The following is a 27622-nucleotide window of genomic DNA, read 5'->3' on the forward strand; positions in this document are numbered from 1 at the left end:
TTTTGGTTGCCCACTCTCCCCGAGTTGCAGCCTGCTTCTCTCTCCCTCCAACTTGCCCTCGTCGTTGGAACCCCACCCCTCACTCACCCCCTTGGACGGTAGTGTCTGAGCCCGCATGTAAAAGGGGGGGTTCAACACTCCGACCTGCTCTTCTCTGGCCGGCGTCGAAACGAAGTGGACCTTGTTCCTAAGTGGCGTTTTTTATTTTTTATTTTAGGAACAACGCAAAAATATATTCTTCCGCAACATTAAATAATTCAGCAATTGACGTCCAAGTCGTGGGAGACCTGAGTGGGGGGAACCAACAATAACCTGGAACAATGAAGTGGGGTTGGGTGTTTCTGGGGGCCCTGCTCTCTTTGGGGAACATGTCCTGGGGAGAGAAGGGTCTGGAGATCCCTGAGTATGATGGGAAAGACCGCGTCCATGATCTCAATGCTAAGAACTACAAGTCTGTGATGAAGAAGTACGATGTCATGGTGATCTACTACCATGCACATGTGGAGAGCAACAAAAACGCCCAGAAAGCATTCGAGATGGAGGAGCTCGCCCTGGAGGTGGGTCCTATGGAGGGAATGGATGGAGGAATGGAGGGGAAGAGGGAGTAAGGATGAGTGAAATGGACGAGTTGACCCTGGACGTGGGTGTTGGAACAGCATGACGAAACTGAGAGATAAGGGGAAAAGGGGTTGGAGGGATGAAGGGTTGAGGGAGGACTTATGAGGGAGATGGAGGAGAAGGTACGTGAGGCTAGATAACATGACCTCTGATGTGGGACAAAAGGATGATGAGAAAGGGGGCGAGTGGATAGAAGGAAACTGAGGGATGAGAGAATGGAGGGTGGGGCAACAATGAGGAAGTGAGACATAGCATAATTTGCGCTGCAGTTCCATTCTAGGAAGCCAGCAGCATCATCAACCCAGGGGGAAATGGAGGGAAGAGGGGATGAGGGAGAGAGAGAAAGAGACAATGTGGCCGGGGAGAACACTACACACCGAGAGATGCTAAAAAAAGCACCTTAATAGAAAATATAGTCTGTCTTTCCTAAGAATATTAGGAGCCTGGTTAGTTAGACTGAACCAGGATGTGGAGCACTCCAAATGGTTGGGCCTTGGACACGTCACGTTATTGGTTGTTGGAAAACAAGAGTTGAAGCTGGTCTGGTCTGGTCTGCGAAGCTGAGTCCTAAATCCATAGGTTTTTTTGCTTCGGGGGTTCTCTGGGCTATTTAGTTCTGCTTGAGGGTGTCAAAGCGGCTTGTGGGTGTATGAGACTGTGTGCGTGCGTACAGGTACAGTATGTGGGTGTAGTGGATGAACTATCAAACTGCTGAATTCAAAGAGGATCAAAATTAAACTATGACATCATAACAACAACCGATATCTACCCCCTGCAGTTCTTTTGCACCCTGCACTGCACGCCCACTGCAGATCAGGGTAAGTCCGGCTCTGTGTGTATCAAGTGTCTCAAAGAAGGAGTGCTGATCTAGTATCAGTTTTTTGATCATAGTCTATAAGATTACATGGACAGGAGGGGCCTGGGGCTATTTGTATCAAGAGTATCGATGTAAGAGTACTGATCTAGGATCAGGTCCCCCCTATCCATGTAATCTTATTCATTGTAATCAAAAAGGGAAAATGTATCCTATATCAGCACTCATACTTTGAGATGCTTGATACATACAGTGTCTTCTTACAGGTCTAGAGTAGCGCTAGCTGTCATAACTGTAAATAGCCCTGGACAGGGATGGCGTAGTTACCAAGAAGGCAAAGAGCCTTCCGGGGAGAGACAGAGAGACATATATCACAGCTCTAACTTCTATCAGTGCTTTCAATGCTCTCCCTGCACCATAATACACAACGCTAGGCCGCAGGTGAACATCTTAACATTTTACTGCAGTGGGTTAAATCAGGGTCACACAGAGTGTTTCTTGGTAGTCTTAAACAAATCTACTTTGAGACAAAAGTACACAGCTCACACATATGGTTATGAGCTTTAAAAAAAAGATACCTGTACCATGTCAGATATAGAGTTGAATTGTGTTACATTTTTAGTTTGCATCTCAATATTACATTTTATATAAATCACAGAAGACTGAAATATAACAAAATCGTTTGACATAGAAACAACGGATTTTCAGCATTTTAAAAATGTGTTTATTAATTATGAAATTATGAAAAATATGAATAACATTCCAACCATGAGGCCACCAGGTCATTTGACTGCAGGAACGGGCTACAACATCGTTTATGTACCTACCACACTTTGAATAAGATAGATTGACTACAAGCGCGTGTGTGCCCATGTGCAGCCATGTAGCTGAGTTGAGTAGTGTGTGTGGGTGTGTGTGTGTGTGGGTGTGTGTGCGCGCGTGTGTGTGTGTGCGTGTGTGTGTGTGAGTAGCTAGACTGCTGAGTTGCTGAGTAGCTTGACCCCTCACTGTCTTACTGCTGACTCCTGGTCAATGTGGAGCGTTAGTTAGCCAATCAGAAACAAGCTTTCAGGGGTCTAAAATACATACTGACAATAGTATTTCCACCAAACAGGATATATTAATAATTAAATGATGCACCCTGACAAAATCAGATGTAATTGGATTTTTAAGAGTACAAAACTCAATATCCCCCAGTATATAAAAATATGTGAATGGTTTTATTGCAAGAAAGACCCCAATATCTCAAGATACTGATCAGAGGACTGGTCCAGCACGGACGGTTTGTATTGTGCGACTTGCCCTGATGCATTCCACAGATGGAAAATATCTTACTTTTCACTTCAACCCTGTGATGTTCAGCAACGCTATTGGACAGATGAGTAGGACAAGGTGTGTAAATCCAATGTCCTCTATCCGTAGTAATGAGGCTCCTGAGCTGCCATCTCCTCATGGATGTGTAACCGTAGACAGTGTGGATGACAACGATTCAGCCACATACAAATGACAGCAGTCCCACAATTTCTAGATGTATCTTGCTTCTTTAGACTGAGCGTTGTTGAGGTTGTGGTGGTGTCTGCATTCAAAAGCAGCACTTATGTGAACAACTGGATGAAACGGTAATCTCGAGGTTTTGGGTGATATACAATAATTGTTACGAGTGTTGAGGGAGAGAGATAGCAAGTTAAAATCCAGATGCACCAGAACCACTGACGGTTGAAGAGATTGAACGGGATCGTAAGCGGTAGACACTCATAACGTATTATACAAATTGGAATTTGTAACATCAAACGCATTGCAGAATTAAAAAATGAGTTACTGATTTAAAAAATAATAATAATAATTAAAAGCTTGTGAGTGCTACTTTCAAAGCGAGTGCTACTTTCAAAACTACTGGCTGAAATTATACAAAAACTCTGCTGCGTCACTTTAAGACAGATAGCCTGAGCAAGATCACAAAAATAACTCTGGTTACCATCTTCTTGCCTGTGACTTCCCTAGTCCACCTAGCATGGCGAGAAAGTAATCCTCCTCGGCATCTTCTTCTCTGAGAGGTCAAAGGTCAGAACGCTAGCCGGTGTCTCCCCGGCCAGTCACACCTGAAATGTCACCCCTCTAAGAGTCAGATTACTGGAGTCAGATTATCTCTCTCTCGGTCAAAGACAAGATAATGGAGATGAAGATGCTATATAGCTGCCATTGCTGTACTGTACTAGGCTCAATCAACAGACCCCCAACTAACAACAAATGTTCTCACAACTTTAAGTAACGTTCCCTTAAGAGTCGCTTTCATAGAAATGTTCCAGTGATGTGCAAGGACTGTTTCCAAGAGACCATTTTCTCGAAGTTAACCGGAACCCAGAACATGGTTACCATGTTCTCAGAATATTTAATATTAATGTCCTGGACACTTCTCATGGGAATGTTCCTGTGTCCAGTTTTCTGAGGGATAGGAGAATATTCCATCAACGTCACACCAAACACACGCAAAACGTGGTTACCATGGTCTTAGAATATAAGATATTAATATTCTAGACAAGTTTCATGGGAATATTGCAAGAACATTCCTGTGTCCAACGTCGTTTAAAACATAGGACATTCTGCTGTGGTCCCCCTGAGGTTTTTGTCGTGTTCCCAGCTTCTTTCAGGTACGTCCCTAAATGCGTTTTTTAAGATGTCGCCTGATGGTCTCTTAGAAACGTTTCTTTACAGACCACCCCTTGTTACTGTTGTCGAGTCTATCAAGGCCCTGATTGGTGAACCACTGATCCATTCATATATGTTTTGTTGGCAAGGATAGGGACACCCAAACAGTGCTTTCAAACATGCAGCGTTTTCAACGTACATATTTGACATATAGTACCTTCAGAAAGTATTCACACTCCTTGGCCTTTTCCACATTTGTTGTGTTACCGCCTGAATTCAAAATGTATTACATTTAGATTTTGTGTCACTGGGCTACACACAATGCCCCATAATGTCAAAGTGAAATGATGTTTTTAGAATTTTTTACAAATTAATAAGAAATTAAAAGCTGAAATGTTTTGAGCCAATAAGTATTCAACCGCTATGTTATGGCAAGCCTAAATAAATTCAGGAGTAAATATTTGCTTAACAAGTCACATAATAAGTTGCATGAACTCACTCTGTGTGCAATAGTAGTGCTTAACATGATTTTTGAATGACTAACTCATCACTGTACCCCACACATACTGTACAAATATATGTAAGGTCCCTCAATCAAGCAGTGAATTTATTGGTGGATGTGTAAAAAAAAAAAGCAGACATTGAATTTCCCTTTGAGCATGGTGAAGTTATTCATTACACTTTAGATGGTAATTAATAACTGCAACAGGCAGTTAAGCTTTTATGGCTCACTGGCTTTGAACAGGGGAATAGTGAAAAATAAATGCATCTATCAGTAGTGCAAGTCCAAATGATAAGTTTTCACAGGTCAAACGTGGGGTGTAGTTTTGTACTCTTCTTTGGGATAGGTATGGAGCTAACCTGACATGAAATGTGATATGGGGCAGCAGGCTTAAATCATATTTGGACCAACAGGTAAAATACTATGTTAATTGTGTAGATAATCCTCCAAGTAAACCAATGGTTCAACCCTCATGTCTCTATTGCAATCTGTTCAAAGGTTATTGGTTTTCTACCCTTGTTGGATGGCCAGAGTTACGGTGACTAAATCAATGGGGGCCAGAGAAAAAAAGTGGTACAAAAGTCATAAAGCATCGTGTCGTCTAGGCTGGACGCTATGACGGAGAGTAATGGCTACCTGGCAGTCTCACTTTCCCATTGAAATCATCATCTTTCTTTTCGCATGTACAGGACATATAAAAACAATGGCCTCAACGGCTGAGATTGATTGGCCACCCCTGAAGCTACCTGTGGATAATACTACATTAGCCAGTTCCTCTATATCTTTCTTGCACGACTAGCTGCATCTTCTACAGTACCATGTGGAATAGACATTCTCTGTAGTATTGAGCTGAACGTTCAGACCATCGTCATGGCAACCGTGTCACTCTTCTGGCACCATGCTGTTGATGCGAAATAACATCATCACTGCTCATTAGGCAGCAACACCAACAACAATACTTGTTTACTGCCAGTTCTCATGAGAGTAGTGATGTAATGCAAGCCCAAAGCTACTAACTAACAAATTAAAAAGGTTTTAGAAGTGGTTGAGTACAACATTTGGGGATGATTACAATGTTACAAAGGATAAAGTATCCTATGGTTAAGTTTGGATAGTGTGAAGGTCAAACTGTGCGTCTTGGGCTTCATAGTTTGCGATTTATTTATTCTATTCAATCCATTACTCTTAATTGTGCTCATTTAATTTTAACACAGTTTCAATGGTCCTGCTCTTCCTTATAGCCCTCTACGTCCTGACTGTATGCTCCATACTTTTGAGTAAGATGGCGCCGACAGATATGGCAGCTCTGCTTCTAGCGCCTAAGCAACTTTGCAGTATTTTGTTTTTGTGTGTGTTATTTCTTACATTATTAGCCCAGAATTTTTTTGTGTTATTACATACAGCCAGATTTTTTGGGGGTGATATCAGAGCGGCGGTAACTTACCAGCATTAAAACCAGGAATACGACTTTCCCGAATTGGATACTTTGTTCGTACCCCCCAGGGCAATTTAACTTATTCCAAAACACCGCCGGCGGAGAAGAGGTTTTCGGAGTGGACTTCTAGTCCAACTCAGGAGGAGTGTACACCATCCACCGCTTCCGAGTATGTTACTCGCTAATATTCAGTCTCTGGATGATGAAGTAGATGAGCTCAGCGCGAGGGTCTCCTTCCAGAGAGACATCAGGGATTGTAAAATACTCTGTTTCACGGAGACATCGCTCTCTCGGGATATACTGTCCCCTTCCATTCAGCCATCTGAGTTCTCAGTACATCGCACAGTCAGGAATTAAAGAACTCTCCGGGAAGAAAGGCGGGGGTGTATGTTTCATGATTAACCACTCATAATGTGATTGTGATAACATACAGAAACTCAAGTCCTTTTGTTCACCCCTGACCTAGAATACCTCACAATCAAATGCAGACCATATTACCGCCCAAGACAATTCTCTTTGGTTATAGTCACAGCCGTGTATATTCCCCCTCAAGCCGATACCACGACAGCCCTCAAAGAACTACACTTGACTTTATGCAAACTGGAAGCCACATATCCTGAGGCCGCATTTATTGTAGATGGGGATTTTGAGGAAAACACTACCGAAGTTCTACCAAAACATTGACTGTAGTACTTGTGCTGGTAAAACATTGGACCACTGCAACTCAACTTTTCTAAATGCCTACAGGGCCCTCCTCTGCCCTCCCTTTGGCAAATCTGATCACGACTCCATTTTGCTCCTCCCTTCCAATAGGCAGAGAGTAAAGCAGGAAGTACCCGTGCTAAGGTCTATTCAATGCTGGTCTGACCAAACGGAATCCATGCTTCAAGATTGTTTTGATCACGCTGACTGGGATAAGTTTTCCCTCCGTAAGGCAATCAAACAAGCAAAATGTCAGTACAGAGACAAAGTGGAGTCACAATTCAACGGCTCAGACACGAGACAATCATGGACTACAAAGGGAAAACCAGCCACGTCGCGGATACCAACGTCTTGCTTCCGGACAAGCTAAACACCTTCTTCGCCTGCTTTGAGGATAACACAGCGCCACCGACGTGGCCCGCTACCAAGGACTGTGGGGTCTCCTTCTCCGTGGCCGATGTGAGGAAGACATTAACCCTCGCAAGGCTGCCGGACCAGACGACATCCCTAACCGCGTCCTCAGAGCATGCGCAGACCAGCTGGCTGGAGTGTTTACGGACATATTCAATCTCTCCCTATCCCAGTCTGCTGTCCCCACTTGCTTCAATATGTCCACTATTGATCCTGTACCCAAGAAAGCAAAGGTAACTGAACTAAATGACTATCGCCCCGTAGCACTCACTTCTGTAATCATGCTTTGAGAGGCTCGTTAAGGATCATATCACCTCTACCTTACCTGACACTCTAGACCCACTTCAGTTTGCTTACCGCCCAAATAGAACCACAGACGATGCAATCACCATCGCACTGCACACTACCCTATCCCATCTGGACAAGAGGAATACCTATGTAAGAATGCTGTTCATTGACTATAGCTCAGCATTCAACACAATAGTACCCTCCAAGCTCATCATTTAGTTTGTGCCCTGGGTCTGAACCCCAGCCTGTGCAACTGGGTCCTGGACTTCCTGATGGGTCGCCCCCATATGGTGAAGGTATGAAACAACACCTCCACTTCCCTGATCCTCAATACAAGGGTGCATGCTCAGCCCCCTCCTGTACTCCCTTTTCACCCATGACTGTGTGGCCATGTACGCATCCAACTCAATCATCAAGTTTGCAGATGACACAACAGTAGTAGGCCTGATTACCAACAATGACAAGACAGCCTACAGGGAGGAGGTGAGGGCCATGCGAGAGTGGTGCCAGGAAAATAACCTCTCACTCAACGTCAACAAAATAAAGGAGATGTTCGTAGACTTCAGGAAACAGCAGAGGGAGCGCACCCCTATCGACATAGACGGGACCACAGTGGGGAAGGTGGAAATCTTCAAATTCCTCGGCGTACACATCACCGACGATCTGAAATGGTCCATCCACACAGACAGTGTGGTGATTAATGCGCAACAGTGCCTCTTCAATCTTAGGAGGCTGAAGACATTTGGCTTGGCCCCTAAAACCCTCACAAACTTTTACAGATGCACAATTGAGAGCATCCTGTCGGGCTGTATCACCGCCTGGTACGGCAACTGCACCGCCCGCAGCCGCAGGGTTCTCCAGAGGGTAGTGCGGTCTGTCCAAACCATCACCTGGGGGCAAACTGCCCGATGTCACAGGAAGAAATTCCACAAATTAACTTTTAACAAGGCGCACCTGTTAATTGAAATGCATTCCAGGTGACTACCTCATGAAGCTGGTTGAGAGAATGCCAAGAGTGTGCAAAGCTGTCATCAAGGCAAAGCGTGACTACATTGAAGAATCTAAAATCTAAAATATATTTTGATTTGTTAAACACTTTTTGGGTTACTACATGATTCCATATGTGTTATTTGATAGTTTTGATGTCTTCACTATTATTATACAATGTAGAAAATACTAAACATAAAGAAAAACCCTTGAATGGGTAGGTGTGTCCAAACTTTTGACTGGTACTGTATTAAAAAAATGTAAAACAGAAATACCTTATTTACATAAGTATTCAGACCCTTTACTATGAGACTCAAAATTGATTTATGGTCAATTCAATTGATTGGATATGATTTGGAAAGGCACACACCTGTATATATATAAGGTCCCACAGTTGACAGTGCCTGGCAGAACAAACACCAAGCCATGAGGTTGAAGGAACTGTCGGTAGAGCGCGGAGACAGGATTGTGTCGAGGCACAGATTTGGGGAAGAGTACCAAAACAATTCTGTGGTATTGAAAGTCCCCAAGAACACAGTGGCCTCGATCATTCTTAAATTAAAGAAGTTTGGAACCACCAAGACACTTCCTAGAGCTGGCCGCCTGGCCAAACCGAGCAATCGGGGAGAAGGGCCTTGGTCAGGGAGGTGACCAAGAACCAAATGTTCACTCTGACAGAGCTCCAGCGTTCTTTTGTGGAGATGGGAGAACCTTCCAGAAGGTCAACCATCTCTGCGGCACTCCACCGATCAGGCCTTTATGGTAGAGTGGCCAGACGGAAGCCACTCCTCAGTAAGTGTCACATGACAGCCTGCTTGGAGTTTGCCAAAAGGCACCTAAAGGACTCTCAGACCTTGAGAAACAAGATTCTCTGGTCTTATGACACCAAGTTTGAACTGTTTGGCCTGAATGTCAAGCTTTACGTCAGGAGGAATCCTGGCACCACCCTTATGTGAAGCATAGTGGTGGCAGCATCATGCTGTGGGGATGTTTTTCAGTGGCAGGGACTGGGAGACTAGTCAGGATCGAGGGAAAGATGAACTGAGCAAAGTACAGAGGACCTCAGACTTGGGTGAAGGTTCACCTTCCATCAGGACAATGACCCTAAGCACACAGCCAAGACAACGCAGGAGTGGCTTTAGGACAAGTCTTTGAATGTCCTTGTGTGGCCTAGCTAGAGCCCGGACTTGAACCCAATTTAGCATCTCTGGAGAGACTTGAAAATAGCTGTACAGCGACGCTCCCCATACAACCCGACAGAGGTTGAGAGGATCTGCAGAGAGGAGTGGGAGAAACGCCCCAAACACAGGTGTGCCAAGCTTGTAGCATCATTCCCAAGATGACTCGAGGCTGAAGGTGGCTGCCAAAGATTCTTCAACCAAGTACTGAGTAAAGGGTCTGGAAACTTATGTAAATGTGATATGTGCAAACATTTCTATAAACGTGTTTTTGCTTTGTCGTTATGGGGTATTGTGTGTAGATTGATGGTGGTGGGGGGGGAATTCAATCTATTTTAGAATAAAGCTGTAACGTAACAAAATGTGGAAAATGTCTAAATACCTTCCAAATGCACTGTATTTATTTATGTGTGTGTATGTATATATATGTGTGGTTGTTTTTGATTCATCCCATGTGACAACATGTGACCGGACAACAACAACTTTATTAATATCTTGTTATTTAGTTTGATCATTTTAGAACTTCTAGAACTTTAGTTCCTCCCTGTGGTTTTGTACGCAAGCAGGTGTAACGTGTATGCTAGGAGTTGTGAAGCAAGTACAGGGAGTGAAAATGTAATAATAAATAAAACATGGAAAGAAACACGAATAGCGTACAGACATGAAACAGAATCAGAATCAATCACGCCTGAGGAAAGTACCAAGGGGAGTGACAGATATAGGGGAGGTAATCAGGAAGGTGATGGAGTCCAGGTGAGTGTCATGAGGCGCAGGTGCGTGTAACGATGGTGGCAGGTGTGCGTAATGATACGACAACTGGCGACGTCGCGCGCCGGAGAGGGTGTAAAAGTAACTCTACCGCCTCCCCTGATGGGTGGCTCCAGCCGCCGGACGACACCAACCAGAGGTACAGTCCCGAGGACCAGGAGCGGGCCGGTCGCTTCTGCTGAGGCACAGGAACATGTAGAGCCGGCTGAGCCGCGGGAGCCTGACGAGCCGGCTGAGGCAACCCCGTTTGCTTCGGCAGTGGCATTTGGACCCGACCTCACCAGTAAAATAAAAAAAAAGATCCCTGTTACTTCGCCCTGGTGAGGTGTTATTCTGTAATGTGTACGCTGGGACTCGGGAAGCAAGTACAGGGAGTGAATTTCATGGCGAAGCTATGTTACTATCAGTCATAGAAAGTGTACTGTGTTTACAGTAAACCTAACCCTAAATGTAACCTTTCTTAGCGGTTACATATAAACAGATATGCAATTTGTCTTCATAGTTTGGACATGTAGACCTCATTCCATGGAGGGCCGAGTGTCTGCAGGTTTTTGGTTTCTCTTTTCAATTAAGCCCTAGACAACAAGGTGTGGGGAGTTCTTTACTAATTAGCTAACTTAATTAATTAATCAAGTACAACGGAGGCGCGAAAACCCGCAGACACCCGGCCCTCCGTGGAATAAGTTTGACACCTGTGATCTATAGAGTACCACAAGTAAAATGTGACCTAAATAGGTTACACAGCATAGGAGGTTACACACTATCTAGAACCTAAAAGTGTCCTTCAAATGTCCCGATAGGAGAACCCTTTGAATAACCCTTTTTTTATCCAGGTAGAACCCTTTTGGTTCCAGGTAGAAACCTTTCGGGTTCCATGTAGAACCCTTTCCACAGAGGGTTCTATATGGAACCCAAAAGGGTTCTACCTGAAACGAAAATGGATTATCCTATGGGGACAGCTGAAGAACTCTTTTAGGAACCCTTTTTTTCTGCGAGTGTACTATTAGTCATAGAAAGAAGTTCATGCGTTCATGCAATGTCGTCGTTCATGTTCATGCAATGTCGTCTTTCTTTATAGGGGTCCCCATTACCTGACAACATGATGACAGCAAGTCTACCTGGAGTTACTATCAGTCATAGTCAGTCAGTCATAGTCATCATTACTGTGTTTACATAATGCCAAGTGACCCTTGCACTATCCTCACACCAACCAATCAATAAAGACACGATGGATGCATCTCAACTGGCACTCTATATAAAGGTGCTACTTAATCATTATACTTATGTAACCGATGTGAAATGGCTAGCGAGTTAGCGGTGCGTGCTAGTAGCATTCAATCATTGACGTCATTTGCTCTGAGACCTTGAAGTAGTTGTTTCCCTTGCCCTGCAAGGGCAGTGGCTTTTGTGGAGCGATGGGTAACGATGCTTCGCTGGGGACTGTTGTCGATGTGTTCAGAGGGTCCATGGTCCGAGGCCAGATTTGGGCGAGGAGAGGGGCGGAAGCAATACTGTTAAACTCACACCATCCAATGATCACACAGCACTGTGTAAACATGGTAAAACTGAGTAATCACGGCTTTCTATGTCTGATGGTAACCTATCCCATTTAAGCATGTTGGATGAAAGTGACACTTTCCTGTCAAATGACAGAACACCTCATGGTGATAGAAACAAATACTTGTTTGCAAATGTTGACTGCAACAACATGTGTCCGAACTCTGATCCTGGATTGATGAAATACTAGGATGGAAGAAAACAAACATACTCCTCCTACCTCTACACAGTTTCTACCCTCTATTGAGCTTTCCCTGCACTAAACCTCAGTCCTAGCGATTTGTACAATGTCTGGTCAATTAAAAAAAAAGAAAGAGCAGGATATTGGTCTCAGGCCCTTATGAAGTCTTTATCCTCATCCATCAGTCAGTTTTCCCACTGCACTTTTTCGTTATATCCTATTCTGATCATGTCTCATTGCTGCAACTCCCCAACAAGCGCAGGAGAGGTGAAGGTCGAGTCATGCGTCCTCCAAAAATGACCCGCCAAACCGTGCTCCTTCACACCGGCCTGCAAGCCGCACCAATGTTTTTGAAGGAAACACCTTTCAACTGACGACTGAGGTCAGCCTGCAGACACCCAGCCCGCCACAATGAGTCTCTAGAGCGTGATGAGCCAAGTAAAGACCCCCCCCCCCCCGGCCATGCCCTTCCCTAACCTGGATGACGCTGGGCCAATTGTGCGCCACCCTACGGGACTCACAGACATGGCCGGTTTTGACACAGTCCGGGTTTGAATCCTAGCCTGTAGAGATGCATCGAGCTCTGCGAAGCGGTGACTTAGACTGGTGCCCCACTCGGGAAGCCCCCCCACCCCACTTTTGTAACCTAGCAGATAATCAGACTCCTATCCTCAGATTCTGGACACACGTACACACAAATTCTGCAGCGTTGGCTGTAGCAGACAGCTATGGGGGTTCTGTACTATACTTGTCAGCAAGTCTCCAAAGCCTTGCCAAGTCCCTGATGATGCCAGAGAACCGGTCGCCCGGCTGCTCCCACTCTGTCTGTGTGGAGCTACATTTAACCTACCTACCATGCCATCTCCACTAACACATGGTGCAGTTGATGGTGTCGACTAGGTTGCTGAGCTTCAGTTGATTTCTACTGTCTTCTCTGTCATTCAGAGCCTACGATGTCTTTAATGTCTCAAAGGGAAGACATTTTCATTGTTGTGCTTCCATGAGGTGAATTTGACCTCAGTGCAGGTTCCTTGAGGTTGTGGTTCCCAGATTTAGTCACAAGTGACAGGCAACGTGACACACTGTTGCTCCATTGTGTTTGTACTGTAAGGACTAGACTCTAGAGGACACACACACACACATGCACAGACACACACACACACACACACACACACACACACACACACACACACAACGTTGCTGTTGTGTTATTACATTTACATTTAAGTCATTTAGCAGATGCTCTTATCCAGAGCGACTTACAATAGCCTGTGCTTCATGTTGTGCCTAATGATTAATAGATGACCCTCTGCTCTCTCCGTATGCCTCCTGAATGTTGGAATGTATTTTCATATCTTATTCATAGGAGAGGTAATGTCAGGGAAAGAGGTGCAAACACGCACGCAGAGAGGGGCAGTATTTCTGATCCCTCAACATAACTGTCATTTTATGTCATTTGCATTTTAGTTTGATACACTAGTCTTTAGAGTGTCTTGTATTTCTAACAAGGTACATGTTGATGTATATTTTGCCCATCTCCGCATGCACACACACACACGAAAAGGTAAAAGCGCAAAAGAAGTGCCTGGCTAAAGTTTAAAAACTCTCATTTTTGAATTTTGTTGAGCACACGGTTTGCATTTCCTGTTTTATCCCCTCGGGCTAGAACTAGAGAGAGAGAGCCAAAGTAGGAAAGGCTGTAAGGGTTGTCACTTGTTGGTGTCGTGGTTACTTTGGAGTATAAACATTATAAACACCTGTTCTTTGGCGTATCATGTGGTTACGTCTTGGGCTTAATATGTCAACTATCTGGGGCACCAGTGGAGGCTGCTGAGGGGAGGACGGCTCATGATAATGGCTGGAACAAAGTGAATGGAATGACTTCCAACACATGGAAACCCTGTGTGTTGATGTATCGGATACTATTCCGCCTACTCCACTCCAGTCATTACCACGAGCCCATCCTCCCCAATTAAGGTGCCACCAACCTCCTGTGTTGAGCACGTTTGGAGTGATACACAATAAACAGTACAGATTGGTAAATAAAGGAGCTGTAGTTCGAAGTAGTGTTGTAGGTCCTGGAGTTTTGGCAGTTCAAGTCATGTGGTCTGGAAAAACTCATGGTCCCGGCTATAAGTAGTAAAGTTGAACTGAGTTCTGTGCATTATTTGACTTCTGACATCCAGGTAAAACAGCCAGAATGATGCACTCCAGGAGAATAGACCGTTTCTGATCAATCTTTGCCACAAAGCCTCACCGATCTCTCCGATTGATTTATCCTGCTTGGCTAAACAGCAGCTGATGCCTGCAGAGTGATGTGCGATGCGATGAGAACATTGGCTGGTTCCTTGTGTGACATATTTGCAACGGAGCTCAAACTGTATAGGGAGCATGAGTCACTCACAGTCGGTGACAGACAGACCTGTTTAACTCCTCCACACTCCTCAGCTATCTACCAGGAGATACTGTAGTATGTGCTGGTGTGAAGTCCGATATGACTTGGAATGGACATTCAATATCATGCAAAACTGGTGTGATAGGCTATTAAAGGTGCATTTGTAACTTTCAATTCGATTGAATTCCACAGTGGAATGAGATAGGACTAATACAAAAATAGCCTAAATTAGGCCAAGACCGCTACAATCATCAAGACCCACTAGCTACTACGAAGAACAGGGGCAACACTTTCGACCAGAACTAAAAGTTTCAGAAATCACATATTTCGTACCCGGACAGCTTTTTTATGACATATATGTAGGGCATTTGTTTATTTTAGGGCATTTAATTTAGTCACACATAGAGTATGCGACTGTAGCAATGTGTATACATCTGTTGTTTAACTCTTTAATGCCCACCATGCTCAGTGTTGTTGTAACATGTCGGTGTAGGCTGTAGGGACGTCCTGGTGTGTTAAAGCTACATCGTCACACACAAACACAAACATAGGCACACACACACACACACACACACACACACACACACACACACACACACACACACACACACTGGTGTTTTACACTTACATCCATTCATTATTGACACTATAGCTGGAAGAGGATGCAATAGAACGGAAGGCTACAGCCCCCCCCCCCCCCCGCCCCACACACACAGTCTTTCACCCTCACGGTGTCATGAGCAATCCACCATCTCCCCTGCTAGTATTGGTTCCTGCTGGTGCTGTGATACATTCTGTGCGCACATCACTTTTGTTATGTGTTTGAAAGGTTTGTTTCCTGGTCTGGAAATGGGGAGAAGAGCACTCTGAGTTTCTTTGTGTCTCAGGGTACAAAGATTGAATTGTGAAAAGCCTATGTGATATTTGGGGTGTGACGTTGAACTGAGGCTGAGTAGAGAAGCTCTGACAATACAGCAGGTTGAGATGGAGTGAGAAAACAGACATGGTGACCAAATGGGAGATGCTACATCTTGGTAAAATCATTGAATGTTACTTATAGCTGTGGAGATGGTTCTGCGTTTGAATGATGAGGATGGTTTGTAATTTGAATATTGCTGCGAAATGTTGCAACAGTAGTCATAGAAACAAGGACGGATGCACATGCAGCCATTCCCACACACAAGCTACAACCTCCTTCCTCCCAACACACACACACACACACACACACTCCTTTCTCACACTCCTTTCTCACTCTATATACTGGCGCAGTCAATAAATAACAACAACATTGTAACAGCATCATCATACAGACTATCCCCGTGAGTGGCTCACAGGTGAAGCACACACAGATGTGTGGTGACTCATCGAACAACGAGCACTTACAACCACACTGGCAGCGTAAAGATACTATACAACTCACAGAACAGTTTTACTGCACTGCCACACAGCAAGGTTGAAGTGACCTGATAGAGCTACAGCTGTACTGTAACCATTAGTTATTTTAGCTTATGGACATGATATGAATGCATGATTTACAGGAAATTACGGATCTATGATACAAGCTGTGTTTTCCATGCACTTAGTCCGTCCCTCATTCAACCATAGAATATGAATGAGGTTGCCTCTAAACATTGATACAGAGGCTGACACTTCTTCAACCCGCTTAAGGATGATTGAAAGTTGGGTAATCTGATCCAAGATCTGTGATTAGGAGGAACTTCTTCACCTGTGGCTGGACAGTGAGAGAGGGAACCAAGAAGTCACACCTTCTCTTGGCACATACATCAGCAGAGCACGGTGGAGAGAAAAACAGAGAGGTTGTGTAAGAGAGAGACAGACAGAGATAAATATTGAGAGAGAAAGAGAGAGTGCTAAAGAGTGAGGTCACAATGAGTTAGATATAAGCTGCAGTCAGAGAGAAACAGAAAGTGAGACGAATCTCTCTGTGAGGAGATGATTGATAGTCTGACAGACTAGAGTGAATGTTAGTCATGTATTAGCTATCCTTCTCCCTCCCTTCTCCTCCCTCCTGTCCCTCCCCCTCCCATATGTATCACAGCTTAACATTTTCTCCAGTCTCCTTCCCCTCCCTCTCTCTTTCTCTCCCTTCTCCTCCCCCCTTCCTTCCCTCCCCCTTCACGTTTTCCCCGGTCTCGCTCTGTGCTCCCCAGAAGGCCTTATATAGCTGTAGGACTGTCTTGCCCAGCTCCTCACTGCAACGCCAGTTCAGTTCAGTCTCTCTTATAAATATCCCTGCTCAGACTAATATGGAAGTGCCTTGGCGGTGTCGGATGAATAGCCTGTGATGGAGGAGGAGAAGTTGGAGGGGGGGCTTTAGGGGGGCAGGTGCCTTAATTTTCTGCAAAAACACAGTCATTACACATTGTAGGCTAAGCAAGCTAGAAAAACAGATTAAAGGCGGCTGAAGCGTGTAGTGCGTAAAAATGGTCTGTCCTCGGTTGCAACACTCACTTCCTAACTGCCTCTGGAAGCAACGTCAGCACAATAACTGTTTGTCGGAAGGGTTTCCATGGCCAAGCAGCCGCACACAAGCCTAAGATCACCATGCGCAATGCCAAGCGTTGGCTGGAATAGTGTAAAGTTCGCAGTGGAAACACATTCTCTGGAGTGATGAATCACCATCTGGCAGTCCGACGGACGAATCTGGCTTTGGCGGATGCCAGGAGAACGCTAACGGCCCAAATGCATAGTGCCAACTATAAAGTTTGGTAGAGCAGGAATAATGATCTGAGGCTGTTTTTCATGGTTCAGGCTAGGCCCCGTAGTTCCAGTGAAGGGAAATCTCAACTCTACAGCATACAATGACCTTCTAGATGATTCTGTGCTTCCAACTTTGAGGCAACAGTTTGGGAAGGCCCTTTCTTGTTTCAATATGACAATGCCCTGTGCACAAAGCAAGGTCCATACAGAAATTGTTGAGATTTGTGTGGAAGAACTTGACTGGCCTGCACAGAGCCCTGACCGCAACCCCATCAAACACCTTTGGGATGAATTTGAACGCCAACTGCGAGCCAGCCTAATCGCCCAATATGGGTTCCCGACCTCACTAATGGTCTTGTGGCTGAATGGAAGCAAGTCCCCACACCAATGTTCAAACATAGTGGAAAGTCTAAACTCAATATATATTATTTCAAACTCACTGCTGTGAGCCGGTGGGTAGCTCATGCATGATACCAGGACGCAGTGCACTGGCGCATTCACAGTGGCAGAAGGGCGGAGGATGGGACTTTTTTCAAGATCCATGAGTTTATAAGAACTGATCTACTTTTTAGGATCGGTTGGTCCCCGGCGGGACGGTTGAGCCAACGTAGGCTAATGTGATTAGCATGAGGTTGTAAGTAACAAGAAAATTTCCCAGGACATAGACATATCTGATATTGGCAGAAAGCTTAAATTCTTGTTAATCTAACTGCATTGACCAATTTACAGAAGCTATTATAGTGAAAGAATACCATACTATTGTTCGAGGAGAGTGCACCAAATGTATTAATAAACCAATTAGGCACATTTGGGCAGTCTTGAGACAACATTTTGAATGGTTCATTGGATCAGTCTAAAACGTTGCACATGCACTGCTGCCATCTAGTCGCAAAAATCTAAATTGTACCTGGGCTGGAATAATACATTATGGCCTCTCTCTTGCATTTCAAAGATGATAGTACAAAAAATAAATACGAAAGAATTGATGTTTTTTTCTTTGTATTATCTTTTACTAGATCTAATGTGATATATTCTCCTACATTAATTAAACATTTCCACAAACTTCAAAGTGTTTCCTTTCAAATGGTATCAAGAATATGCATATCTTTGCTTCAGGTCCTGAGCTACAGGCAGTTAGATTTGGGTATGTCATTTTAGATGAAAATTGAAAAAAAGGGCCGATCCGAGGCAAGCAATTTGTTGCATTTAAAGTTACAAGGGATAAGAGACTAAACATTTTATACAAAGTAATTCCTTTTTTTTAAACGCCACCAATCAAAAGTGCACTTTGTCCTTATGAGGGCAAATACTTTGTGAATATGGGCCCTGAACTATAATCTTTCAGTCTGTTGTTGAAAGAGCAGTTGCGCTAATTCTGAATCTCAGTTGTCTGTTGAAGTTGGATTATTCTGTACTCTGCGTCTTGACCTGTCAGCATATCTGTGTGCTATTGACAGTCCTGTATGGTGGAAGTATTCTGCAATCTATATACCGTCCTGTTATGTCATGACCAAATGTCCTAATATACACAGAGTGTACAAAACATTAGGAACACTTGCCCTTTCAATGACATAGATTGACTAGTTGAATCCAACTCGCTATTATCCCTTATTGATGTCACTTGTTAAATCCACTTCAATCAGTGTAGATGAAGGGGGAGGTGCAGGTTAAATAATGATTTTTAAGCCTTGAGAGAATTGAGACATGGATTGTGCTTGTGTGCCATTCAGAGGGTGAATGAGCAAGAGTTAAGTGCATTTGAACGAGGTATGGTAGTATATGCCAGGCCCTGCGGTTTGAGTGTGTCAAGCACTGCAACGCTGCTGGGGTTTTTATGCTCAACAGTTTCCCATGTGTATCAAGAAGGGTCCCAACACCCAAAGGACATCCAGCCAACTTGACCCAATTGTTGGAAGCAATGAGGTCACCATGGGACAGCATCCCTGTGGATCGCTTTCGACACCTTGTAGAATCCATGCCTTGACGAAGTGAGGCTGTTCTGACAGCAAAAGAGGGTGCAACTACTAACTAAATACTAACTTCCAAAAATGAACGACGACGTAATTAAATTGACCAGCATAGTAGTGGATTAGTATCCAGATTAGATCACACTATGAAAAGTACTATTGTGACTAGGCACAATATGTTAGTCTGGATATTGGGACACATGCACTGGGTGTTATGCTTAGTTTAAGGTCTTTTTTTACAGTGATGTTGAATGAGGGTCTTGATATAGTCTTGTAATAGTCTCTGAAGGTGAATGACTATGGCCACAGGATTCAGTCAAAAACCCATTGTCGACAATGCACCTTCTAAAGGCAACTTCCAGACGTTCGCGGAGATCGCATTCACGGTAACTGCGGAAGTTGGCTCAAGGGTAAATTACCTTTAAAGTCAAGTGCAGTGTGCTTGTCAAGGATGCACCTTTGATTGAATCGCAGCCTATATGTGAATGTCCTGTGCTAAAGCAAGACTTCTCTCTACAGTTACTCACCAGTCCAGCCGCCCTGACGTACCAGGTATGTTCAGGCCCTCAAAACACCCCTCTATAAAGCTGCTGCCCTACAGCAACCCCTCAGCAGCTTTCTTTCAATGCTCTGTGACTGTATGTGTCCCAAATGGCACCCTATTCTCTAATTATTGCTCTACATTTTACCAGAGCCGTAGGGCCCAGGTCAAAAGTAGTGCACGATATAGGGAATAGGTTGCCATTTGGGAGGCAGACTAAGATTGTGCACAAATGGACTGCAGTAATGAATGTAATGTTGCAAGTAAAGATGTCCTATACTCACCACAGCTGAGAAAGAAATAAGCAAAACAACTAAAATAGGTTATAGCTGGTCTACCCCTTCATCCCTTCATTCATTTGTTTGTCCATCCATCCACCCACCCATCCATCCATCCATCCATCCATCCATCCACCCACCCACCCACCCACCCACCTAATCCTTCAACAAATGTTTGCAAAACAGAGATGCTGGCCGCAAGGTATTGCTTGACAAGAGAGCAGAACTTGTACCATTGGCTTTACTGTTAACCAAAGCCACATGAAAGCAGCCATCTAGGTTTAGCGGCCATGTTGCTGTCAAATTCAGGGTCGCTGTGGGGGGCTGGTTTGGCTGAGGTGGAGTAGAGGCTTGTGCCAAACCATGACATGGCTCGAAATGGTGTAAATATTGCCCAGCTGACCGTTTCCCTGAGTTGGTGTTATCTGAGCTGGACATATTAACAAAACGTTTGTTATGGATATTGGCTGCTTTTAAATGATACATATTCTGCAATTAAAGAGTACAATGTTTTTTTCTACTGATGAAATGTGTTTCACATATTGCCATAGATTGGTGGCGTCTAGGGGATAAGAAGAGAACAACATGTGTGCGTCTCTGTGGGTGTGTGTGCGTGCGTGCATGCGTGTGTGTGCAAGTGTGTGTGTGTGTGTGTGTTAGTGAGTTTGCGTATGTAGGCAATAACCCCACAGTATGTGAGTTTACTTTCCCATAGCCTGAGCCCTTCTCCTTTCCACTGCCCACTGCACCTGTCGTGACCACGTCTCTACCCGTCGACACACTCACACTATGTCCCATACCCCCCCCCCCCCCCTTTTCATTACTCTGCCCTCTCGTTGGCCGGGCTAGCTGTCCATCAATGGGTCCAGTTTCACACAGATTTAGAAAGTGCAAGGCAGCGCTCTAAAGCTTTTGCTTTTAAGGCCTTGAAAGTAGGAAGAAATACCATGGGTTGGGGGGTGGGAGTGGGGGGTCCATACACAGAGTATGTGGGAAATATATTTTTCATTCAGGCAAGCAGAGTGCAGTGCGGTCATATGTGTCTAGGGCTGGACTGGAGTGCTGACCACCCCATTCTTAAGTGAGGGACGGCACAGCTTTAAACATAGACTACAGGTATAAGTTTAGCCAATAGGAACCTCTTCCAAGCTGAACAGGCGGGTTGGGGGGGGGGGGGGATTGTGTTGGCTCACACACAAAACTACTAATTTCTAAATCAACCCCATGCCCCTATAGGCACTTGTGTAGATCTGAAATGATATGATAGGCATAAGCAATATGGCGAAGATTCCACTTAGCCTATCAGAAGGGCAAGGTTGAGCTACTAAGATATTGCTAATAGCTATCTATTCAGGATTGTTCAGTGTGCAAACAGGGCAAGTGATCTATTTGAAATGGAGCGGAAAACAGACGTTAGGAGGCGGGCTCTGATACTGCTCAGACTCTTACACTCTCTTTCTTTCTCTCTCTTCTCTGCAGCTTGCAGCCCAGGTTCTGGATGATCTCGACGACGAAGACATTGGATTCGGCCTTGTGGATGAGAAGAAGGACCTCTCTGTCGCCAAGAAGCTGGGTAAGACCGCACTCATCTCTTGACCCCTTTTCCTCATCATTAAAACGCCAGCTCTTCGGTCTGACTTTGCATTGGAATCCTGATCTTTCCTGCCCTCTTCTGCCTGAGGAGTGGTATCACTCCCGTTGGAATAGACTGAAGTAAAGACAGGCATGGCATTTACAGTATCTTGGGGCCCAAAATACAGGCAATGTTTTAACGTATATTTGCAGCTTAAACTTTAATACGGAACATATTATATGAGTTTTTCCTGACAAGGAATGTTCTTGGCCCTAGTTGAGGGCCATAGCTATAGTCATGACAAATGGTGTTCATGATACGTGGTTAGGAAATACTCAGGGCCCTAGAGACCAGACACATACAGTAAACACCTCAGTATCACCCACAGGACATTATTCAGCCACCAGAGAGCTGTAGTGGTCTAAAAACATGCCTAGCAGAGATCTAAGGCTCAAGCAGAGATCATCCCTAGCAGAGATCTAACTGGCAGCTACCCAACCTATGTCTCTTTGTCATATACATCTTATCCTTTTCTCATACTGCCACGCCCCTGGGCGAATATAAAAGTCAAAGAGGGTCAGTCACCACTATGCAAAGAAACAATAAAAGCATTCTACTTCAAGAGGGAGGCATTCACATGATGGTTATACTGTGTATAAAATAAGAATACATTGTTTCACAAGCGAGGTCAAGTCATGCAACTGTAAATGGTAAAGCCTACTGGGGTAGAACTTGGTTCAGGCAATAAACAACATTGTCTGGATGGAATTCATTCAATCACAGATAACGTCGTTAACCACATTGTAGGTTTACTCTGAATTTTTGCACTCTATTTTATTAAGGCCAAGTGTGGTTTCAAGCCCATATTCAAAATCCAATGAACAAATCCTCTGCAAGAAGAATGGCTTGCAGTTACCAACTAACTTGCCCCATCGCTTCCCCAGCCCCAATTTCTGACCTCCTAGCTAGAAATCCTTACCCGTCCCCCCCTAAACTTCAGCCCCTAACCAGAGTTCCTAACCTGTCCGCTAAACCCTAGCCCCTAAGTAGAGTTTCCTAACCTGTCCACTAAACCCTAGCCCCTAAGTAGAGTTTCCTAATCTGTCCACTAACACCTAGCCCCTAACCAGAGTTCCTAACCTGTCCGCTAAACCCTAGCCCTGTCCACTAAGCCCCTAACCAGAGTTCCTAACCTGTCTGCTAAACCCTAGCCCCTAAGTAGAGTTTCCTAACCTGTCCACTAACACCTAGCCCCTACCCAGAGTTCCTACCCTGCCCCATTCCTCCCCGAGCCCCCATCAGTTTCTTAGTCCCTAGCCCCTAAAGAAAGTCCCTAACCTGTCCTTCTCTTATATCCCAGGTCTGGATGAGGTGGAGAGCATCTATATCTTTGTCGATAATGAGATAATTGAGTACGATGGTGAGCTGGCCGCTGACACCCTGGTGGAGTTTCTCTATGATGTGAGTAACTATTAACAACATTATATAGTTATTTGGTTGTCATCACTTTACTTTATCTTGGTTGCAGTCACTTGGTTGTAACTTTACTATAGTGCTCTTACTCTGTGTAAACCCAAAATTGTAATTACAATGCTGAACATGAGGCATTATTACAATCTATTTACTAATGTAATTTCATAATAATATCAATACTTAGAAATATTGTTTGAAAAAGAGTTTAATTTGTCAAAGAAGGCAAAAAATGATTGCCTAATACTATATACATTGTCAATGTCAAATCTCTTCTAATCCGCTCCTTACGAAAATCTTCTCTCTCTACCTCCTCTCTCCCTCTTCCTTTACCTCTCTTCTCTCTCTCCCCACGTTGCTTCCACTCTGCAGGTGATTGAGGACCCTGTGGAGATCATTGATAATGAGCGTGAGCTCAAGGGCTTCCACAACATCGATGAGGACATCAAGCTGGTCGGCTACTTCAAGAGTGAGAAATCCCCCCGTAAGTACAGCCAATCAACTCTGCAGGAAAGACCCGAGAAATCATGAGTAAAGTTGCTTGGATATGGAAAGCTAGCCTGGTAACAGAACTGTTTGTGCTGTCCTGCTAACTCCTGTGGTCATTGTCACACAATTGGCACAAACAGATCTGGGATCAGTCTAATGAGATGCTAGGCACAACACCTACAGTGTATTTGTGAACCACATACAGGTACTCGATGCTGTATTCTGACAATTTCCTCTTATCATGTATGTCAAGGGGATTAATGTTGTTAATGTTGTTTTTCTCATTTACAGACTTCATTGAGTATGACGATGCTGCCGAGGAGTTCCACCCCTTCATCAAGTTCTTCGCCACCTTTGACGCCAAGGTATGGAACCACAGAGGGCTGAATTAGATTCTTATATATTCTAAACTCCATTCTGGAAAATTGTAATTGATCCCATTGCAAACGGACCCTTCTTATGCTGTATCATATTTTCTTTTTTTCAAATTGAAGACATAAGTTACCAAAATGCCTTCACGTTTTAAGTTAAGTCAACTCAATCAATTAAGTGGAGTTACATTACAATTGAAGTTACGTCACAAGAAACAACTTTCGTCCGTGAGGTAACTCAACTTTTTAAAATTCAAACACAAATTATTTACAGCCTAACTGGTAGTCTTTGTCCCCATCCAGATTGCCAAGAAGCTAAAGATGAAACTGAACGAGGTTGACTTCTATGAACCCTTCATGGAGGAGCCAGTGACCATCCCAGGACAGCCCTACTCTGAGGCTGAGCTTGTAGACTACATTGAGGAGCACGACAGGTGAGTTTGGCCCTACAGTACAGCTGACGTACAATGCAAAGCTGGAAGTCCCATGGTAGGTTATGAGGTGATTTACTTCACACGTAGACAAAATGCGGCTCAAACTACATTACTTGTTTTTCCTGGCCACTGTGCTCTTGCTTCTGCCTTTGCTTGCTTGCTCTTTAGGGTCGAGGCCCGGGTTACTGTAAAAGTATTTTGTGAAAACTGATGTAAAAAAGGGCTTTATAAATGAATGTGATTGATTGACTGATGTCATTCTCCTTCCAGGCCCACTCTGAGGAAGCTTGAGCCCCACAGCATGTACGAGACCTGGGTAAGATTTCTTCACTCACTATTGAACTGGAACTATACAGTAAGCCTACTTTTCATGGAGATGTACAGTAGGCCAGATTCTCATCTCTTTCTTTCTTTCTTTCTTTCTTTCTTTCTTTCTTTCTTTCTTTCTTTCTTTCTTTCTTTCTTTCTTTCTTTCTTTCTTTCTTTCTTTCTTTCTTTCGTTCTTTCTTTCTTTCTTTCTTTCTTTCTTTCTTTCTTTCTTTCTTTCTTTCTTTCTTTCTTTCTTTCTTTCTTTCTTTCTTTCTTTCTTTCTTTCTTTCTTTCTTTCTTTCTTTCTTTCTTTCTTTCTTTCTTTCTTTCTTTCTTTCTTTCTTTCTTTCAGGAGGATGACATAGATGGAGAGCACATTGTTGCCTTTGCTGAGGAGGATGACCCTGGTAATGTACATTGCACTAGTTGCAAGTAAAGCAGAAAAAAAAACGGAAGTGGGAACTTCTGTTTATCAGGCGTCATTCTATGGCTGCTTCATGTGCGTTATTTTAGGTCATAAAAGGATTGCTAGAAAATAGTTTGAAAGGTTGAGAATTGAATTGTCTTTCAATGAGGAAAGGTAGCAGGGGGGGGGGGGGGAACAGCAGTACCTGATCTTTGACCTTCCGCCAGATGGTTATGAGTTCCTGGAGATCCTAAAGGAGGTGGCCCGTGAGAACACTGACAACGCTGACCTCAGCATCATCTGGATTGACCCCGACGATTTCCCCCTGGTAAGACCTGAAGAAATCGGATGCATATGTGCCTGGGCAATGGAGTAAACGGAGCAGCTGCAGACCCACTTTAAAAATAGGGGTGCAAAAGTATGTTTTTGCACACCTACTTTTTTAGCAAAAAATGATCATGATCTATTGGGTAATTTGGCATTTAAAACGCAATCTTCGAAAATGTATGCGACAATATAATGATTTGTGGTTTTAAGAACCAAAACGCAATTAGATTATGTATGCCGTGCCGTTCTTTGTTTCTATCACAGGAGGTTGGTGGCACCTAAATTGGAGAAGACGGGCTTGTGGTAATGGCTGGAGCGGTATAAGTGGAATGGTATCAAATACACAAAATATGGTTTCCATGTGTTTGATGCCATTTCATTCGCTCCGTTCCAGCCATTTTTATGAGCCGTCCTCCCCTTAGCAGCCTCCACTGGTTTGTATTCAATATTCATTAAAATTAGGCCTAAACAATTATGAAATATGCAGGCTGAATATGAGTAGCTCTCAAAAAATGTATTGGGTGTGAAAGAACTGTTATGAAAGAAAATATTGGAGACCCCTGCTCCAGCGTAAACCAAAATATTCTTTATTCTATTGTGGATTCTGGGCAAATAAATTCATAATACGTTTGCAATATTATTTTAATGTGAACATAATCTATGTTTTTGTTCAATGTCCTACCAGATAAAAAGTTCTAATATTGGATAAAACAATATTATTCCTTCCATCTTGATTCCTTTGCACATTGTCATGTGTTATCCTGGCCACATTCTTAATAGTTTGGCCTGTCAATCAATCACTGTGGGTGTGATTGCCAAGGGAGGAACTGGATATTGAGAGTCACAGGATTGGTAGGGTTTCAAACCTGTCAATACATTATTGGGGGTGGAATTTTTAGGGAAGGGGGTAGATTAGAATATAATTTATTGTGGCAAGACCTATGAAACATAGCAGAAAAATTATTTTCAAAATTCTGCATTTCCTTAGCCTTTTTCTCTTTATTTCCTTCTCTCCTTTAGCTTGTGCCCTACTGGGAGAAGACATTCGGCATTGACCTTGGTTCTCCTCAGATCGGTGTCGTGGATGTAGAAGATGTAAGTCTAACATTCTCATCCTTCCTGGTCGCTCTGCTGTCTTTAGTACAGTAATTTCATTATGCTGTTTCATCAAACTCAACTGTACCTTTTCCTCCTTGCTCCCTGGGGATTGTTGCTGGTCTATTTTCAGTCTCTCGTTAGCTTCAATGCCTATTTGCCTTTAGCCTATTTAGTGTCCATCTTGTGTGTGTTCTCACTGTGTATTCCCTCTTAGGCTGATAGTGTGTGGATGGAGATGGATGATGATGAGGACATGCCCACTGCTGATGAGCTTGAGGACTGGATCGAGGACGTGCTGTCTGGAAAGATCGACCCAGACGACGACGATGACGACGATGACGATGATGACGACGATGACGACGATGACGATGACGACGATGACGACGATGATGATGATGACGATGATGACGACGATGATGACGACGATGATGATGACGATGATGACGACGATGATGATGACGATGATGATGATGACGATGATGACGACGACGAATAAATGATCGCTTGCCATCCTTGGGTTTACTCGGCTTTAACCAACAGTGGCCAAAAGCCGGCACCAATATTCAGTTTCCTAACATCTCGTCGTAAACACATGCCGTGTCTCTTCCTGTTTGCTTTCTGTATCTCTTTCTCAAATCCCTGGTCAGATAGTCAAGTGACACACCCAAAGGGCAACACCTAAATCAATTTCACTGGGTAAGAAAAGACACGAAAGCAGGGGGAAGTTTTTGTCTGTGAAAAAAAGAATGGGTTGTGGTTGAATTGTAAGTTCTGTGTTCTTTGTTGTATGAAATGTTTGTCTCTCGGGGTTATAACTGTCTGTGTGTATGTGAGAACTAAGCTGAGGAAAACTAGCATGTTTGACCTGGTTTTGTTTATCTCGTTTAGCACTAGTCAGGGATGCCCCCTTTCCCCTTCCTCCTTTATCCCATTTTTCTGTATTCTGGAACCACTACATGTTTTCTACTGGTAAAGAGAAGCAACAACCAACTTATTGTACCATTTTTTAAAGAAAAGGAAACTTAACCTCTCTGAAACGTCTTAAGAATAACACAGTTTGAGAAAGTGATAAAGATCTTGGAATTCACAAAAAATGCAAAATCATTTGATTGTTTCTGGTCCGATATTGGGAAAAAAGAAAATATTTAAAAATCCA

General features: G+C 43.8%; 1 protein-coding gene across 1 annotated transcript; it reads left to right on the top strand.

The window, feature by feature from the left end:
* LOC135516157 (calsequestrin-1-like) lies at window positions 1-27622 on the top strand. Its single transcript, XM_064940239.1, has 11 exons — window positions 1-557; window positions 21469-21562; window positions 22923-23023; window positions 23405-23516; window positions 23813-23886; window positions 24196-24326; window positions 24597-24642; window positions 24988-25042; window positions 25269-25369; window positions 26389-26463; window positions 26681-27622. Exons 1-11 carry the CDS (start codon window positions 321-323, stop codon window positions 26960-26962), a joined length of 1308 nt encoding a protein of 435 aa, XP_064796311.1. The 5' UTR covers window positions 1-320; the 3' UTR covers window positions 26963-27622.

Source organism: Oncorhynchus masou, chromosome 27 (assembly GCF_036934945.1).
Source record: "Oncorhynchus masou masou isolate Uvic2021 chromosome 27, UVic_Omas_1.1, whole genome shotgun sequence".
NCBI lineage: Eukaryota > Metazoa > Chordata > Actinopteri > Salmoniformes > Salmonidae > Oncorhynchus > Oncorhynchus masou.

Coding starts and splice junctions, on each gene's coding strand:
- LOC135516157 (XM_064940239.1), top strand. CDS start 321: ATGAAGTGGGGTTGGGTGTTTCTGGGGGCCCTGCTCTCTTTGGGGAAC. Junction 23,887..24,195: donor TCGCCACCTTTGACGCCAAG/GTATGGAACCAC, acceptor GTCCCCATCCAG/ATTGCCAAGAAGCTAAAGAT. Junction 24,643..24,987: donor ACAGCATGTACGAGACCTGG/GTAAGATTTCTT, acceptor TCTTTCTTTCAG/GAGGATGACATAGATGGAGA.